Source organism: Salmo trutta, chromosome 12 (assembly GCF_901001165.1).
Source record: "Salmo trutta chromosome 12, fSalTru1.1, whole genome shotgun sequence".
NCBI classification, from domain to species: Eukaryota; Metazoa; Chordata; class Actinopteri; order Salmoniformes; family Salmonidae; genus Salmo; species Salmo trutta.
In genome coordinates, this window is record NC_042968.1 from 45,910,740 (window position 1) to 45,930,312 (window position 19,573).

Here is a 19,573-nt window from a genome sequence, read left to right on the forward strand (position 1 = left end):
GAACATTTTGTGGGATCTTTTATTTCAGCTCATGAAACATGGGACCAACACTTTACATGTTGCGTTTATATTTTTGTTCAGTGTACATAATAGTAATTAGTGCTAAATATACATCATAGTAAATAGTGCCAGGGATGACTGTCCTCCCCACATCTCGTCTTAGGAAGTTTACAATTGGCTCAGCCGAATAGACTGCCAAGCACTTAGCCCTGTTATCTGTTTCAGGGAACTGGCAACAGTGAGTAAGTGAGTTGTTAGAAAATAACACAGACTGTCAATGATGGTGACAGAGTGGCTGAGACTGGAGTCAAATCAGAGATCTACTTCATGTTTTTCTGTATCCAGTCTTTGAAGTTGTTTATCCGGGTATGGACTGTGTAAAGCCCTGGGCCACAGTTCCATTTCTCATAACCAAAACTTTCTAAAGCCAGAAGCTCCCAGACAACACTATCATCCCCCTGTCCCTCCGAAGGACCCGATGATGGCTTAGTGGCAGGAGATGGTATGATTGTAATGCCTGCGCTGGCAGTGGGACAAGGCTTGGTGGGATTGAGAGGGTGGCGCATTGCACACAGCATATTGTCAGTGATGGTGACAGGGGCCCCGCTCTGAGCAAACTGCCTCTCGCACTGAACGACATCCCCCAGCTCGACCACTCCAGTCTGGGCTGTCTCGGCTTCTAGGCTGGGTGTGGAACTGAACCTTGAGTCAGATGCAAGGAGCCAGCCTGTGGCATAGCCCTGTGTGGCTGTCACCTCCCCGCCTTGCATTTTGGGGAGACACACGGGCAGCACACGCTCACTGATCTTGGCCTTGTCCCGTAGCTTCAGAACGGCCAGGTCCGAGTCCAGTGTCACAGGATCAAAGCTGGGATGGACCAGGACAGAGGAAACCTGTTGGATCAGAGGAGACATGAGACAGATGGAGCAAAATTAATGCCGTGCGGAGAGTTAGAGCAGTGGCAGCTTGCTTGGCTCAGTCTAAACACATAAGTGTCCCAGCATGCAACTTGGCCAGACCTAAGCACAGCTTACTGACTTGCCATGTGCATTGAGATTTGGTCGGTGAGGTTGGCGACAATAGTCTTACAATCTGTTCTCCGGAGGGAAGTGTTTGTGCATAACGCAAGGTGGTCTAATTGTTTAGGACAAACCCCCAACCTTGGTTTCCTACATCTCCCATTGACATGACAATATATGATTTATACCAGTGTGTCATACAGATGTAGGATCTTAATTTGATCACCCTGTTGTAGAAGAACAGTGCAGGAAATGTAAAACTTGTAGTGTATTTGAGGTTTAGAAAGGCTTCTGAAGTTTGAAATTTATACTTTGATACGACAGACTTGATTTCCCTTATGCAAAATACATCAACCCCTACAAACATGTCCATTAATTATAATCCATATAATAATTCTCATTTCCTGTTGCTGCAAGATTATTTTCCTGCTGTAGCAAACTGGCTCAAATTAAGATCCTACACCTGTAGGTGTTTCTCAGTTCAGGATTTGAAGTGACTATATTGCCCACATATTAACACCTTATGGGCCTACTTGAAGCTCCATTTACCTAATGATTTTACAATGCTGACAGAAATGTGTTTCAGTGAAATCTTCCCTGTAGCTCAGTTGGTAGAGCATGGTGTTTGCAACACCAGGGTTGTGGGTTCGATTCCCACGGGGGGCCAGCACAGAAAAAAAATGTATGAAATTGTATGAAATGTATGCATTCACTACTGTAAGTCGCTCTGGATAAGAGCGTCTGCTAAATGACTAAAATGTAAATGTAAATCTGATGATATCCAAATATTACAGCATTTGTTGGAAATGATGATGTGGAGGAAACAGGATCTTTGAATGGTATTTTACAGTTATACCACAACACGTATTAGAGGAACAACAAGTTGGTTTATAATCTGATATGATATGGAAAATCAAGACAACTGGACTGCACCTTTAAAATGGGCCAATCATAAATCACCTTGGCATGTTTTGGTAGTCATTAAAAGAGCAATCTGCAGTTCCTTCATCCACTTATAAATGAATGATAAATACCCATTGATACCCATTCTTATACCCATTCTTTTAGAGTATAACTTAACAATGCCTCATGAATTTAGTTATATTGTCGTACCCCATCTGAACCCAACATTTAAGCTTCTTTTGTTCCAATGTTTGTAAACAACGTAAATGTAAACAAACACTGTTTAGCCTCAAAATACAGTTACAACTATAATTTTTTTATCATTATGGATGGTCAGTCCTTGCAATCCATAGCTCTGTCTATGAATTTGAGAGTGGTTACATTTCTCCAGCCACATTCCACAGCTTTTTACCAAAAACAGTGGTGGTGTGCCTGCTTTGTTATTGTTTTAATTGCAGATTGCCCCTTTTAGACATTGTCAAGACAGTATTATAGTGGCTTCACAACTGTATTCACAGACTTCAAGAGAGACTTTTACCCCCTGTCTAGATACAGCATCCCCCTAGCTTAGCATCACTCACACCCACCTGCAGTTGTTTCAGTGTCCTCATCTGGCCCGGGCTGTGTATTCCCATCACCACTTTAATGTCGGCTGGATCTACCCACTGCTGCTTGCCCACTCCTGCCACCACCAGGCAGTGAGCTGCCAACAGCACACTGAGCTGGGTGACTAGTGCTCCACTGCACGCCAGCTGCCAGGGAGAGGAGGCATCCTCTGGTGCCCCCTGTAGGCCAGAGCCAGCACTGCGGATACTGGGGGAGCGGAGGTAGATGGCTGCATGCCAGGGCCAGCCAATCTCAGTGAGGTTCTGAGGGCTGAAGGCTGCTGGGAGTTGACCACACACTGTTACAGAAAGAGAGAGAAGTAGGTGTCAGAGATGGGAGAGGAAATAGGTTGTTTCTGACTATGTTTCTAACTACCATGTACACCTGTGGAGGCAGGTAGCCTAGCAGTTAGGAGTGTTCGGTCAGTAATCGAAAGGTCGCTGGTTCGATTCCCCGAGCCAACTAGGTAAAAAATCTGTCAAATGTGCCCTTGAGCAAAGCACTTAACCGGAGCATCTGCTGACTGACGTAAATGCATTAAGGACACTTGTACAGTGATCTGAAATGTTTAATTAATGTGTACTGAATTGTATAAATGGATCAAATAAAGTGGGACCATATTCGTAAAACCAAATCTGTTCATTCCCTCAAGACATTGGCTAAGTTTGAGTACATCTCCCTTTCTTTGCATCTTTTCTTTAAGTCAGCGCTGCCCTCACCTGGCGAGCAGGAGACATGACGCCCACTCCACCTGCCAGTCTTCAGACAGGTGCGCCGGGGGCTACCATAGTGTTGGTAGAGAGAGGAGGCACACTCATACTCTATGCTAGTGTACAGGTGGTGGAAACCACGAGGTAACTCCCCAAGGATAGGGTCTTGGGTGCTGGAGAGGTTCCCTGAGGAGGGTGGGTCCATGCCAGGGGGGAGACTGTCATAGACCTTATGCCTGGATGAGGTGTGAAGCCTGTGGACTGGACTTTTCCTGTAGTAGGGGACAGAGAAGGTGTCTGTGTACAAGGAGAATACACTTAACAATGGACATGTTTAAAAGAGATGTAGAATAAATGTTTACTGGGAAGTTATTGTCTGTAACACACGTGTCAAACTCATTCCGAGGAGGGCAGAGTGTCTGTGGGTTTTCGCTCCACCCTTGTACTTGATTGATGAATTAAGGTCACTAATTAATAAAGAACTCCCCTCACCAGGTTGTCTAGGTCTTAATTGAAAGGAAAAAAACAAAAACCTGTAGACATTTGGCCCTCTGTGGAATGAGTTTGACACCACTGCTGTAAAATAAAACCTAATCCACTCAAAAACCAGAAGCAGTGTATAAATTCAATCAAGGTGTCGGTTGTGTACAGATTGACATACAAACAGTCAGAATGAGACGGATAGTAGTGTTAGTACGGCTCATACCTGGATATACGGGTCATACCTGGATGTACGGGTCATACCTGGATGTACGGCTCATACCTGGATGTACGGCTCATACCTGGATGTACGGCCCATACCTGGATGTACGGCTCATACCTGGATGTACGGCTCATACCTGGATGTACGGCTCATATCTGGATGTACGGGTCATACCTGGATGTACGGCTCATACCTGGATGTACGGTTCATACCTGGATGTACGGCTCATACCTGGATGTACAGCTCATACCTGGATGTACGGCTCATACCTGGATGGGGCCTTTGGCTTCACAACCTTGTGTCTCACCAGCTCAGATACCTTAGGCTCTCGACAGGCTGTGGACACAGAGAAACAGCCCTTAACCACGTAATCAACAGTATTGTCCAGTAACTTAAACAATAGCACTAAAGCACTGTACAGTCTGATGTTATTTAAGCAATAAGGCCCAAGGGGGTGTGATATATCGCCAATATACCACGCCTAAGGGCTGTTCTTATGCACAACGCAACGCAGAGTACCTGGACACAGCCCTTAGCCGCCATATATTGGCTACATAACACAAACCTCGAGGTGCCTTATTGCTATTATAAACTGGTTACCAACGTAATTAGACCAGTAAAAATGTATGTTTTGTTACACGGTCTGACACGGTCTGATATACCACGGCTTTCAGACAATCAGCATTCAGGGCTGTAACCACGGCTTTCAGACAATCAGCATTCAGGGCTCGAACCACGGCTGTCTGCCAATCAGCATTCAGGGCTCGAACCACGGCTGTCTGCCAAGCAGCATTCAGGGCTCGAACCACGGCTGTCTGCCAAGCAGCATTCAGGGCTCGAACCACGGCTGTCTGCCAAGCAGCATTCAGGGCTCGAACCACGGCTGTCTGCCAAGCAGCATTCAGGGCTCGAACCACGGCTGTCTGCCAAGCAGCATTCAGGGCTCGAACCACGGCTGTCTGCCAAGCAGCATTCAGGGATCGAACCACGGCTGTCTGCCAAGCAGCATTCAGGGCTCGAACCACGGCTGTCTGCCAAGCAGCATTCAGGGCTCGAACCACGGCTGTCTGCCAAGCAGCATTCAGGGCTCGAACCACGGCTGTCTGCCAAGCAGCATTCAGGGCTGGAATAAGTCAGTTTATAAATGTGGATAAACATGTGCAGGTGTTTTATCTAAATGGCTGTTTTCTGTCAGCATACCTCTCACACACAGTGGTTGCCGGCCACTCCACGAGCCATCTGGGAGACAGGTGCTCCGGGAGCCTCCACTCAGGATGTAGGAGGTGTTACAGAAGTAGTTGACTGTGTCAGGACCTCCTCCAGAGCCCCGGACCAGCTGGAGGTAGCCATGGTGCAGCCTGGCTGGAGGAGGACACACCCCGAGCCCTCTGACTGGGTCTGAACCCCTCTGACTGGGTCTAATGGGCTCTGAGAGACACGAAGAGATGGAGGAGAGTCATGTATTGAGAAATGGACTGGTCATTCAATGCTCTACCATGACTATGTTGTGTATGCTCATTCCTTGAGTACTCTCTTCTTGTTTTCCTTGTGTACTCTCTTCTTGTTTTTTTGTGTACTCTCTTCTTGTCTTCCTTGTGTACTCTCTTCTTGTCTTCCTTGTGTACTCTCTTCTTGTTTTCCTCGTGTACTCTTCTTGTTTTCCTTGTGTACTCTCTTCTTGTTTTCCTTGTGTACTCTCTTCTTGTTTTCCTTGTGTACTCTCTTCTTGTTTTCTTTGTGTACTCTCTTGTTTTCCTTGTGTACTCTCTTCTTGTTTTCTTTGTGTACTCTCTTCTTGTTTTCCTTGTGTACTCTCTTCTTGTTTTCCTTGTGTACTCTCTTCTTGTTTTCCTTGTGTACTCTTCTTGTTTTCCTTGTGTACTCTCTTCTTGTTTTCCTTGTGTACTCTCTTCTTGTTTTCCTTGTGTACTCTCTTGTTTTCCTTGTGTACTCTCTTCTTGTTTTCTTTGTGTACTCTCTTCTTGTTTTCCTTGTGTAGTTTCTTTTACTGACACGTGAGGCATCATCTAATGTAATGTACCTGTTCCATCAGTACTCAGGTCTGCAACATTCCTGTCTGTGGAGGAGATCAATAAAGATGATCCATTCATTTACATGATCTTTAACTTTACCTTTATCTACCTTCCCACAGATGGGCACCGTGCCACTCCAGGTGGCGTTGGGCAGGCAGGTCCTCTGGGGGGTGCCAGTCAGTGTGTAGGGTGGGTGGCACAGGTACTGAACAGCCAGGAGCTCATCCTCCAGGTCGTACACAGAGAGGAGCTCCCCGTTCACGGGCCTCGCTGGCAACACACACACCTGACTCCTAGCAACTGGAAGGCAGAGAGAGAGACAGAGAGAGACTAAGTGTTGTCTGTGTAGAAATATTATATCAACCATCCCCAGCTTGGTCTGGACTCCTGAAATGACCCGTAGCCTTTTCCTGCAGTCAGTGACCAATAGCGTCCCCTTTGGCCTCATGGGTGGAATGTTATATTTTTAATAAAGATTTACAAAAAATGTAACTGATGAAAATCTGGTGTTTCTATGTCAAACAGTTTTGTTATATGTCAGTCTCCTGTGCATATAAAGTGTAATATTGTGATGCAAACTCAAAATGTAATACATTTCAACTCTATATCTGACATTGTACAGGTGTCTTCTTTTTTAAGCCCATAAGCATGTGTGTGAGGTGTATACTTTTGTTTCAATGTAGATTTGTTTAAGACTACCAAGAAACACTCTGTGTGACCCTGATATAACCCACTGCAGTAAAACGTTCTGTATGACCCTGATATAACCCACTGCAGTGAAAAGTTCTGTATGACCCTGATATAACCCACTGCAGTAAAACGTTCTGTGTAACCCTGATATAACCCACTGCAGTAAAAAGTTCTGTATGACCCTGATATAACCCACTGCAGTAAAACGTTATGTATGACCCTGATATAACCCACTGCAGTAAAATGTTTTCCTCCCAGGAAGCAGTAGAGCTAGGTTTTATAATACCTGAATGAAATGAATAACTCACTTTGTTTGGGGAGGAAATTAGGTTATGGGTACCAGACAGATCACTAACCATTCTCACACAGTTGACCTGTGTAGCCTGCCAGACATGCACAGCGAAAAGACTGTACTGGGTTCAGCAAACAGGTTCCATGGTGCTGACAAGGGGAGGGGCTGCACGCTGCAAGGGAGCAGCAAATATAAAACAAACAGACAATTAGATAGAATATTAATGAATAGTGAATAATAGGCTGAGCAGCAGACAGGCTGACTGACAGACAGACAGGCTGATAGATTGAAATAATTGAAATAATCTTGGCCAAAATATAACCATAAGGACATGCAACATCTATGCTAAAGTTTTGTTCATAATGGCAATAAAACCTGCCTGTAGCTACCTGAGCTCTGCTGAAAAGCGGCAAAGAAGCCATCAAAGTTGTTGTAGCCGTCTGAGACAAACAGGACGTGCAGCTTGCTTCCAGAGGTTCTGATTGGTGGAGGCAGCTCATTCCCACAAAACCGGCCAATGATGGGGGAGCTCAGGCTGTCACCATCCCGCAGCTCCACGTAGTCATAGTGACAGTTGTGGTCAGGCTCTAGACTAAGCATGGAGAACCTGGGCGGATCCAAACAAGGTCTTTGTTATCATCATGTTTGGCTGTCAAGTAGGATAAGATATGAATCTATATAGTGTCCATATTAGGACAGCCTCTTACTACCCTTTTGAATCAAGTTTTTTTATTACGGATCCATGAAAAGCTGCGACTGGATTGTGACAGACAACTTCCTCATAGAATACAATTCAACTTCATGAAAGCCAATGAGAGATTCAATGAATTTGACAGTATAGTGCAGTATAATCAATTCAGGGACCCACCTGAGCTCCACGTTCTCCCCTCTCTCTACCTGCACCCTCCACTCACAGTGCGCATTGATGGGGTAACTCTCCAGCATGATGTGACCCTGGGCTCTACGAATCACCCCTCCACATGCTAGGGACAAGAACACATACTCTGAGCTCCCATAATGCAACACAAAATGACTATAGATTAGAACATAGATGTTTGCAGCAAGTCATTCAAATAAATGTGTAATGAACAGTGTTGGGGAAGCTCCTCTGAAAATATAGTTTACCAAGCTACCAATTACATCGCATTGGCAGAAGTTAAGCTACACTAAAGTTATAAACATAGCTTACTTAACTGAAGTTACTTTGTGATTCATCATATATAAATATGAAATGTCATAGAATACAAATTGCAAGAACAGATCACTCTGGAGTCAGGTGATTACATAGTGTGTAATTTAGCCTATTAAACATACAAACTATGTTTCAAGTGAGAATTAGACAGGTCTGATTAATTAGACAGGTCTGGTGAATTAGACAGGTCTGATGAATTAGACAGGTCTGATGGATTAGACAGGTCTGAGGAATTAGACAGGTATGATGAATTAGACAGGTCTGAGGAATTAGACAGGTCTGATGAATTAGACAGGTCTGATGAATTAGACAGGTCTGATGGATTAGACAGGTCTGATGAATTAGACAGGTCTGAGGAATTAGACAGGTCTGAGGAATTAGACAGGTCTGATGAATAAGCCAGGTCTGATGAATTAGACAGGTAGGAGGAATTAGACAGGTATGAGGAATTAGACAGGTCTGATGCCGAAAAAGTAAGGAAATTATTGCCTACTTCACACATTTTGTTTTAGCAAAAAAGGTAGTGTGTAGTTCCAGTAGTTAGGTACATCCCTATATGGCTAAAAAGTAGTGTGTAGTTCCAGTAGTTAGATACACCACTATATGACTAAAAAGTAGTGTGCAGTTCCAGTAGTTAGATACACCACTATATGACTAAAAAGTAGTGTGTAGTTCCAGTAGTCAGCTACACCACTATATGACTAAAAAGTAGTGTGTAGTCCCAGTAGTTAGATACACCACTATATGGCTAAAAAGTAGTGTGTAGTTCCAGTAGTTAGCTACACCACTATATGACTAAAAAGTAGTGTGTAGTTCCAGTAGTTAGCTACACCACTATATGGCTAAAAAGTAGTGTGTAGTTCCAGTAGTTAGCTACACCACTATATGACTAAAAAGTAGTGTGTAGTCCCAGTAGTTAGATACACCACTAAATGGTTAAAAGTAGTGTGTAGTTCCAGTAGTTAGATACACCACTATATGACTAAAAAGTAGTGTGTAGTTCCAGTAGTTAGCTACACCACTATATGACTAAAAAGTAGTGTGTAGTTCCAATAGCTAGCTACACCACTATATGACTAAAAAGTAGTGTGTAGTTCCAGTAGTTAGATACACCACTGTATGGCTAAAAAGTAGTGTGTAGTTCCAGTAGTTAGCTACACCACTATATGACTAAAAAGTAGTGTGTAGTTCCAGTAGTTAGCTACACCACTATATAGTTAAAAACTAGTGTGTAGTCCCAGTAGTTAAATACACCACTATATGACTAAAAAGTAGTGTGTAGTTCCAGTAGTTAGATACACCACCATATGGTTAAAAAGTAGTGTGTAGTTCCAGTAGTTAGCTACACCACTATATGGCTAAAAAGTAGTGTGTAGTTCCAGTAGTTAGCTACACCACTATATGACTAAAAAGTAGTGTGTAGTTCCAGTAGTTAGCTACACCACTATATGACTAAAAAGTAGTGTGTAGTTCCAGTAGTTAGCTACACCACTAAATGGTTAAAAGTAGTGTGTAGTTCCAGTAGTTAGCTACACCCCTATATGACTAAAAAGTAGTGTGTAGTTCCAGTAGTTAGCTACACCACTAAATGGTTAAAAGTAGTGTGTAGTTCCAGTAGTTAGCTACACCACTATATGGTTAAAAAGTAGTGTGTAGTTCCAGTAGTTAGCTACACCACTATATGGTTAAAAAGTAGTGTGTAGTTCCAGTAGTTAGATACACCACTATATGGCTAAAAAGTAGTGTGTAGTTCCAGTAGTTAGATACATCACTATATGGCTAAAACGTAGTGTGTAGTTCCAGTAGTTAGCTACACCACTATATGGCTAAAAAGTAGTGTGTAGTTCCAGTAGTTAAATACATCACTATATGACTAAAAAGTAGTGTGTAGTTCCAGTAGTTAGCTACACCACTATATGGCTAAAAAGTAGTGTGTAGTTCCAGTAGTTAGCTACACCACTATATGGCTAAAAAGTAGTGTGTAGTTCCAGTAGTTAGCTACACCACTATATGGCTAAAAAGTAGTGTGTAGTTCCAGTAGTTAGATACATCACTATATGGCTAAAAAGTAGTGTGTAGTTCCAGTAGTTAAATACATCACTATATGGTTAAAAAGTAGTGTGTAGTTCCAGTAGTTAGCTACACCACTATATGGTTAAAAAGTAGTGTGTAGTTCCAGTTGTTAGCTACACCACTAACATTATATGGCTAAAAAGTAATTAACTACTAAAACGGTACCAACATTTCAATGTAGTTCACTACTCCCCAAAACTGGCAATGAAACAAGTGAGAAACTCCCAAGGACTGTAATTTAGAAAATGCTCTACCCCTGAAACAGCTGACTCACTCTTGCAGTCTCCACCTGCCCAGCCCTGACGACAGTCCGTACAGAATCTCCCTCGGATGAAGAAATCATCCTTGGCCTCCCACGTCCCATTGTGACAGGTTTTACAGTTCTCAAACAGACTGCAGCCTGAGGGAACAGGAGAAACAGGGGAGTCAGGGGATAAGATCAGTGTTCTGCAAGCAGCTAAATGACATGCAATTTCAACCAATGTTTTATCACTTTCAATGTTTTGGTTAATTAAACGTTTATAAATCTGTAAGAAAAAGTGAATGAACTACTAAATCCTTGTATGTACATCTTAACGTAAAGCATTATCAACATGTGAAGAATAAGAAGAAAAATGTCAGTGTACAAACAGTTATATTGGGTAAGAAAGCTGGAAGGGAGTAACAGGGAAGCAGTAGAGGCACAGATTAAAAGAAGGAGACAGACGTCTCACAGGATGTAGAAATATGAAGCATCCGTTTAGAGCTTCTTCTCACCACCAAATTTGGTGATGAGAGGAAGTCCAGGGGCGTAAAGAGGGAGAAAATAGAGCTAAATGAAACTTGGTGTCAATACAGTTCTCTTCCCAAATTACAATCTGTTATGAACAGAGTGGACTAAGTTTTGTATACTTGACCCTTTACCAAAGTTCCAAAAAATTGTTTTGTTTACAAGGAATGCAACGGCGAATTGAATTATTGCACATGAACACTTCACAAAGAAGGTGTTACCTAGCGGAAATATGCAAATATATGCTAAAACATGACAATAGGATCTCGCTAGGTCGTGCTTGGTTCTGCCCACCTCCATGCCTGTTCTGCCCAATATGCTTAATTTGCTCCCACTGGAAACGACAACAATGAGATATCTTGGGGTTAGTTACCAGTATCTTTGGTAGAGGTCTGACAGGTTGTTTACCAGGGTGGATGATGCAGGGGTCACACTGGTCCAGTTGGTTGCGGCAGCAGGGGACGGAGTAGCCCACCCGTGCCCCCTGGGAAGGACATCTACACTGGATCAGCTGGTACTCACAACAGTCCCTACACATGTGGTTCCACTCTGAGCTGGGACACTTGTCATCCACCACACCTCTGGAATCTAAAATCAATCAATCAGTCAATCAAATGTATTTCCTAAAGCCCATTTTAGCGTGGCAAGTAGCCTAACGGTTAGAGCGTTGGGTCAGTAACCGAAACGTCGCTAGATCGAATCCCAGAGCCCGGCAAGTTGAAGAATGTGCCCTTGAGCAAGGCATTGAACCCTAATTGCTCCAGGGTCGCCGTTGACAATGGCTGACCCTGGTTGTGACCCCATTCCCTGAGGGTGTCTCAGGGAGAGTTGGGATATGCAAAAAGAAACACATTTCCAATTCACACATGTATTAATACATACCTGTACAACACATGATACCCAGCCTAAACTCAAAAGAACAAGCAATGCTGTATCAAGGGAGTTTCACATAAAGAGACTGGCATGTTGTGAATCAAGGTATCCTAGTGGTTAGAGCACTTGACTTGTAACCGAAAGGTTGCAAGATCTAATCCCTGAGCTGACATGGTAAAAATCTGTCGTTCTGCCCCTGAACAAGGCAGTTAACCTACTGTTCCTAGGCCGTCATTGTAAATAAGAATTTGTTCTGAACTGACTTGCCTAGCTAAATAAAGGTAAAGTTAAAAAAAGAAAACGTGGCATTCATTTGTCTATGATTACTGCTTTTGTAAAATAACATGCTCTGTAGTCTACATGAATGCACATTTGGATTCATGACATATACTTGCCAAAATAATATTTAGCTACAGTAAATACATTTTAATGTTTCTTCTCTGTACTGGAAGAGTGTTTTTTGGGGATAAAGTTATTTGTATAAAGCTTACTTTTGCTATCTCAGAGATCTGGTTATCATGTTTGTTTGACTAGGGCTCTAGTGCTGAGTTTAACCTGTCAGACCAATTCTAATATTTTATTTTCACTAATTGGTCTTTTGACCAATCAGATCAGCTCTTTTTGCCAATGATTGGACAAAATATCAGAATTGTGCTGCCTGTGTAAACGCAGCCATAGCTACATTATAAACTAGGTACAGTAGTTTGGGTCCTGGATGCTGATTGGCTGAAACAACATTCTAGCAGTGTGTATATCAGACAATATGCCACGGGTATGATGCAAAACTAATTTACAGTCATATTTATGTTGGTAAACAGTTTATAATGGCAATATGGCACCTCAGGGGTTTGTGGTATATAGCCAATGTATCACTGCTAAGGGCTATGTCCTAAGAACAGACTTTAGGCGTGGTATATTGGCCAATATATAACACCTCCTCGGGCCTTATTGCTTAGCATGTGTACACTGGAAGAGGGTTTAGGGTAGCAATCCTCTGTGAGACTATAATTGGTTAGATACCTCTCATCAACTTCCAGGTGCCTTCTGCCAAGTTCTATGTGAGAGACAAGAAAAGGAACCAATGTGATTCTATGCTGTGATTCTACAGTTCTCTGGTGACTAACTCTGCTGAGTGGGTTAATCCTATTGGAACAGGGGTAATGTGCTTGAATCGTAAAGTCATGGTTCACAGTTCACATCGTGCTCCCCCAGGGGTCATTACAATAGCAAGTAACCCCCCAAACCCAATCTGACCCTATCTCGTGATGGTGCCAAAGACATGTCTTTAACCCTCTACAGACTAAACCCTGTCTAATCTGGGGTTCTACTATCTATATGGAATTGTTTTAAGGTCATACCAAGGATCATTTATCTATTTGATTTGACATTTTAAGACCTCTTGAAGTATAAATACAATTTAAAAAAAATTGTTGATGAAAAAATGTATTTGGCCTTACTGCTCATACAAACACATTGAATAACAGATTCACTACATTGAACAACAGATAGTCCCCAAAAAAGCTAAAGGAAGTTTGTTCTGAAGTGTCTGTCCTATATTATATCTGAGAGAAACGTTTGTTGTTGTTTTTTTATTTTATCACTAAGTCTCCATATACACTTCCATTCATTTTTTAACTGTTACCGGGGACCTTCAGACACGTCTTGTGAGGCTTGTGGGCGTCCTAGAGCATAACGACCACATGTACGTGTTCATGAGAGTCTCACATCATATTAGTGTGTAGCCCAAAATGTTTTGGATGCTACAGACAGAAGTGGACAGATCGGCTGCACCGACTACAGACATGTTCTAATATGTTTGTGGGGATTGTAGAGCAAAATGGAGAACAGCACCGTGTTCGTTAGAGTCTCATCTTTCCATAGAGGGGTCAGGCCAAACTGTTCGGATGCTACAGATGATTTTGTGAGAAGACCAATTTTGGGGATGTCTCATGGTCTGACAAACATCACTCTAGCTCTGTCACCTTTCACCGCAGATTCAGAAGTGCAACATCGGCGGATTGAAATATATCTAGGTGAACAGATATCTCTAGTTTAAACTGACGTCTTTTTACAGGGATTATTTTATTATGCCAATTCAATTTCTAGGGTGTTTAATAGAGTTCTACAGTCATACATATTCTCATTACAGTCTGGTCAAAATGAGTGTGGCAATACACAGAAAATGTCCCCAGCTTTCTAACAGCAGAGAACTTAGAATCCAGACTTGACTAGGTAAGTGACTAGAGAAGTTAAAACCCAGACTTGACTAGGTATGTGACTAGAGAAGTTAAACCCAGACATGACTAGGTAAGTGACTAGAGAAGTTAAAACCCAGACATGACTAGGTATGTGACTAGAGAAGTTAAAACCCAGACATGACTAGGTAAGTGACTAGAGAAGTTAAACCCAGACATGACTAGGTAAGTGACTAGAGAAGTTAAACCCAGACATGACTAGGTAAGTGACTAGAGAAGTTAAAACCCAGACATGACTAGGTAAGTGACTAGAGAAGTTAAAACCCAGACATGACTAGGTATGTGACTAGAGAAGTTAAAACCCAGACATGACTAGGTAAGTGACTAGAGAAGTTAAAACCCAGACATGACTAGGTAAGTGACTAGAGAAGTTAAAACCCAGACATGACTAGGTATGTGACTAGAGAAGTTAAAACCCAGACATGACTAGGTAAGTGACTAGAGAAGTTAAAACCCAGACATGACTAGGTAAGTGACTAGAGAAGTTAAAACCCAGACATGACTAGGTAAGTGACTAGAGAAGTTAAAACCCAGACATGACTAGGTAAGTGACTAGAGAAGTTAAAACCCAGACTTGACTAGGTAAGTGACTAGAGAAGTTAAAACCCAGACATGACTAGGTAAGTGACTAGAGAAGTTAAAACCCAGACTTGACTAGGTAAGTGACTAGAGAAGTTAAACCCAGACATGACTAGGTAAGTGACTAGAGAAGTTAAAACCCAGACATGACTAGGTAAGTGACTAGAGAAGTTAAAACCCAGACATGACTAGGTATGTGACTAGAGAAGTTAAAACCCAGACATGACTAGGTAAGTGACTAGAGAAGTTAAAACCCAGACATGACTAGGTAAGTGACTAGAGAAGTTAAAACCCAGACATGACTAGGTATGTGACTAGAGAAGTTAAAACCCAGACATGACTAGGTAAGTGACTAGAGAAGTTAAACCCAGACATGACTAGGTATGTGACTAGAGAAGTTAAACCCAGACTTGACTAGGTAAGTGACTAGAGAAGTTAAAACCCAGACATGACTAGGTAAGTGACTAGAGAAGTTAAAACCCAGACATGACTAGGTAAGTGACTAGAGAAGTTAAACCCAGACATGACTAGGTAAGTGACTAGAGAAGTTAAAACCCAGACTTGACTAGGTAAGTGACTAGAGAAGTTAAAACCCAGACATGACTAGGTAAGTGACTAGAGAAGTTAAAACCCAGACATGACTAGGTAAGTGACTAGAGAAGTTAAAACCCAGACATGACTAGGTAAGTGACTAGAGAAGTTAAAACCCAGACATGACTAGGTATGTGACTAGAGAAGTTAAAACCCAGACATGACTAGGTATGTGACTAGAGAAGTTAAAACCCAGACATGACTAGGTAAGTGACTAGAGAAGTTAAAACCCAGACATGACTAGGTATGTGACTAGAGAAGTTAAAACCCAGACATGACTAGGTAAGTGACTAGAGAAGTTAAAACCCAGACATGACTAGGTATGTGACTAGAGAAGTTAAAACCCAGACATGACTAGGTATGTGACTAGAGAAGTTAAAACCCAGACATGACTAGGTAAGTGACTAGAGAAGTTAAAACCCAGACATGACTAGGTATGTGACTAGAGAAGTTAAACCCAGACATGACTAGGTAAGTGACTAGAGAAGTTAAAACCCAGACTTGACTAGGTAAGTGACTAGAGAAGTTAAAACCCAGACTTGACTAGGTAAGTGACTAGAGAAGTTAAAACCCAGACTTGACTAGGTAAGTGACTAGAGAAGTTAAACCCAGACATGACTAGGTAAGTGACTAGAGAAGTTAAAACCCAGACTTGACTAGGTAAGTGACTAGAGAAGTTAAAACCCAGACTTGACTAGGTAAGTGACTAGAGAAGTTAAACCCAGACATGACTAGGTAAGTGACTAGAGAAGTTAAAACCCAGACTTGACTAGGTAAGTGACTAGAGAAGTTAAACCCAGACATGACTAGGTAAGTGACTAGAGAAGTTAAACCCAGACATGACTAGGTAAGTGACTAGAGAAGTTAAAACCCAGACTTGACTAGGTAAGTGACTAGAGAAGTTAAAACCCAGACATGACTAGGTAAGTGACTAGAGAAGTTAAAACCCAGACATGACTAGGTAAGTGACTAGAGAAGTTAAAACCCAGACATGACTAGGTATGTGACTAGAGAAGTTAAAACCCAGACATGACTAGGTAAGTGACTAGAGAAGTTAAAACCCAGACATGACTAGGTAAGTGACTAGAGAAGTTAAACCCAGACATGACTAGGTATGTGACTAGAGAAGTTAAACCCAGACATGACTAGGTAAGTGACTAGAGAAGTTAAAACCCAGACATGACTAGGTAAGTGACTAGAGAAGTTAAAACCCAGACATGACTAGGTAAGTGACTAGAGAAGTTAAACCCAGACATGACTAGGTAAGTGACTAGAGAAGTTAAAACCCAGACATGACTAGGTAAGTGACTAGAGAAGTTAAAACCCAGACTTGACTAGGTATGTGACTAGAGAAGTTAAAACCCAGACATGACTAGGTAAGTGACTAGAGAAGTTAAAACCCAGACTTGACTAGGTAAGTGACTAGAGAAGTTAAACCCAGACATGACTAGGTAAGTGACTAGAGAAGTTAAAACCCAGACTTGACTAGGTATGTGACTAGAGAAGTTAAAACCCAGACATGACTAGGTAAGTGACTAGAGAAGTTAAAACCCAGACATGACTAGGTATGTGACTAGAGAAGTTAAACCCAGACTTGACTAGGTAAGTGACTAGAGAAGTTAAAACCCAGACTTGACTAGGTAAGTGACTAGAGAAGTTAAAACCCAGACATGACTAGGTATGTGACTAGAGAAGTTAAAACCCAGACATGACTAGGTAAGTGACTAGAGAAGTTAAACCCAGACATGACTAGGTAAGTGACTAGAGAAGTTAAAACCCAGACATGACTAGGTATGTGACTAGAGAAGTTAAACCCAGACTTGACTAGGTAAGTGACTAGAGAAGTTAAAACCCAGACATGACTAGGTAAGTGACTAGAGAAGTTAAAACCCAGACTTGACTAGGTATGTGACTAGAGAAGTTAAACCCAGACTTGACTAGGTATGTGACTAGAGAAGTTAAAACCCAGACTTGACTAGGTAAGTGACTAGAGAAGTTAAAACCCAGACATGACTAGGTATGTGACTAGAGAAGTTAAACCCAGACTTGACTAGGTAAGTGACTAGAGAAGTTAAAACCCAGACATGACTAGGTAAGTGACTAGAGAAGTTAAAACCCAGACATGACTAGGTATGTGACTAGAGAAGTTAAACCCAGACTTGACTAGGTATGTGACTAGAGAAGTTAAAACCCAGACATGACTAGGTAAGTGACTAGAGAAGTTAAAACCCAGACATGACTAGGTAAGTGACTAGAGAAGTTAAAACCCAGACATGACTAGGTATGTGACTAGAGAAGTTAAACCCAGACATGACTAGGTAAGTGACTAGAGAAGTTAAAACCCAGACTTGACTAGGTAAGTGACTAGAGAAGTTAAAACCCAGACATGACTAGGTAAGTGACTAGAGAAGTTAAAACCCAGACTTGACTAGGTAAGTGACTAGAGAAGTTAAAACCCAGACATGACTAGGTAAGTGACTAGAGAAGTTAAAACCCAGACTTGACTAGGTAAGTGACTAGAGAAGTTAAAACCCAGACATGACTAGGTAAGTGACTAGAGAAGTTAAAACCCAGACATGACTAGGTAAGTGACTAGAGAAGTTAAAACCCAGACATGACTAGGTAAGTGACTAGAGAAGTTAAAACCCAGACATGACTAGGTAAGTGACTAGAGAAGTTAAAACCCAGACATGACTAGGTAAGTGACTAGAGAAGTTAAAACCCAGACATGACTAGGTATGTGACTAGAGAAGTTAAAACCCAGACATGACTAGGTAAGTGACTAGAGAAGTTAAAACCCAGACATGACTAGGTAAGTGACTAGAGAAGTTAAAACCCAGACATGACTAGGTAAGTGACTAGAGAAGTTAAACCCAGACATGACTAGGTAAGTGACTAGAGAAGTTAAAACCCAGACATGACTAGGTAAGTGACTAGAGAAGTTAAAACCCAGACATGACTAGGTATGCCCATATGACTCAGAGAGGAAATAAATTACTCAGCAACTGCAAAAGAAAAACTAACAATGGAAGTTGTGTGAACACTTCAGAATAGGGAGGCTAATACAAGTTACAGCAGGCGTTGTAGAGTCATACATCTGAATGAAACGTGTTATCATCAGTATATGATGACATCATCGCTCCAGCTCTTACCGTGGGGCCAGGCAGTTGCATGGAGGCAGAGTAGAATGACATGGAGAAGAGGCAGGAGGTGTCTGCGTTGCAGATGAGGGGGCATTGTCGTCCTCCCAGTGGGCAGCGTCCTCTGGCACACCAGAATCATAGAGCTAGGAACCAGAACACACGTCACTGAGGAGTGACAGGAGTCTGGAATCTAAAGTGTTCCTGTTCAGAACGCTCCACATCAATCCCACTATCCTCTCTTTCTCTGGGCTCTAGATGCAAAGCAGCTGTTGAGGAGAACACTCACTCACCACACTAAAATAGATTTAATCCTTTATTTTCACCAGGAGTCACACTGGCATTCTGCACTCTCTCTCTCTCTCTCTCTCGCTCTCTGTAATGATGGACAAGCATCCATGCATACTCACCATGCATCAGAACTATCCAGCTTCTGTTTTTACAGATGTGCCATGTGGAGTTCTGGAACTCCTAAGGAAAAGGGGAGTGGCTGCATGTTGGCATGTCGAGAGTGTTGCAGGGAAAAACACTGTCACTTTTAATGGAGAAAACAGAGATGGCGAGTTGATGATACTCCAGGGAAAGATGTTTTCCGTCTGTGTTTGTATGGCGGGGGAATTCAGGGAAGCCTGAATCAGGACGTCATTGTACTGGAACCCCCTCAGGCTCTGGCCTGCGAGATCCGCGGGGAGGCCATGTCAACAAACAGCGATAAGCAGAAATAATGTCCTTCCTGTTTATAGAGTTGTCTATAGGAGCGAATCTGGGCAAGGCTTCTATAAATGATGACAGTGTATTCTCTACAAAAGGGCCCCAGGCAATGGGGCGGACAGACACTGCAAAGCTCATTGCAAATCACTGTTTGTTTTTCAATACCTGGCTTGAATACAGTTTCCATGTTAAAAAAATCTCACTTTTTCCAGGCATTGCATCCAGATGGGACTCAGAGTTAAGATTTTAACTGACCATAGGGACCAGAACCATTAGGTTTAATGGACATTTGCCTCCTACTTCTAGAGAAGGTTGAAAAGAAACCAAAGAAAATCCCCCTATACTTTATGTACTATAATTTACAAACCCTAGCCAGTAACCCTTCATGTACATCTTGTGTACATCTGAGGAATACAAAGATTATCAAATAATGC

At 42.2% G+C, this 19,573-nt stretch overlaps 1 protein-coding gene across 4 annotated transcripts; it reads right to left on the bottom strand.

The window, feature by feature from the left end:
* On the bottom strand, window positions 1-19,139 carry LOC115203650 (inactive serine protease PAMR1). Of its 4 annotated transcripts, XM_029768546.1 has the most exons (13): window positions 18,839-19,139; window positions 18,441-18,574; window positions 11,399-11,474; window positions 10,496-10,621; window positions 7,825-7,939; window positions 7,346-7,563; window positions 7,021-7,128; window positions 6,074-6,274; window positions 5,142-5,369; window positions 4,211-4,277; window positions 3,248-3,510; window positions 2,510-2,826; window positions 1-893 (listed from the first exon to the last, which is right to left on the bottom strand). In XM_029768546.1, the coding sequence occupies exons 2-13, from the start codon at window positions 18,480-18,482 to the stop codon at window positions 321-323; spliced, it is 2,334 nt and encodes a 777-aa protein (XP_029624406.1). In that variant the 5' UTR covers window positions 18,483-18,574; window positions 18,839-19,139; the 3' UTR covers window positions 1-320. The 4 variants fall into 4 exon arrangements, with proteins under 4 accessions (XP_029624406.1, XP_029624405.1, XP_029624407.1 ...); XM_029768545.1 differs by lacking the exon at window positions 18,839-19,139 and having other exon boundaries at window positions 11,399-11,578; window positions 18,441-18,771; XM_029768547.1 differs by lacking the exons at window positions 5,142-5,369; window positions 18,839-19,139 and having other exon boundaries at window positions 11,399-11,578; window positions 18,441-18,771.
* Between the last annotated feature and the right edge of the window lie 434 nt (window positions 19,140-19,573).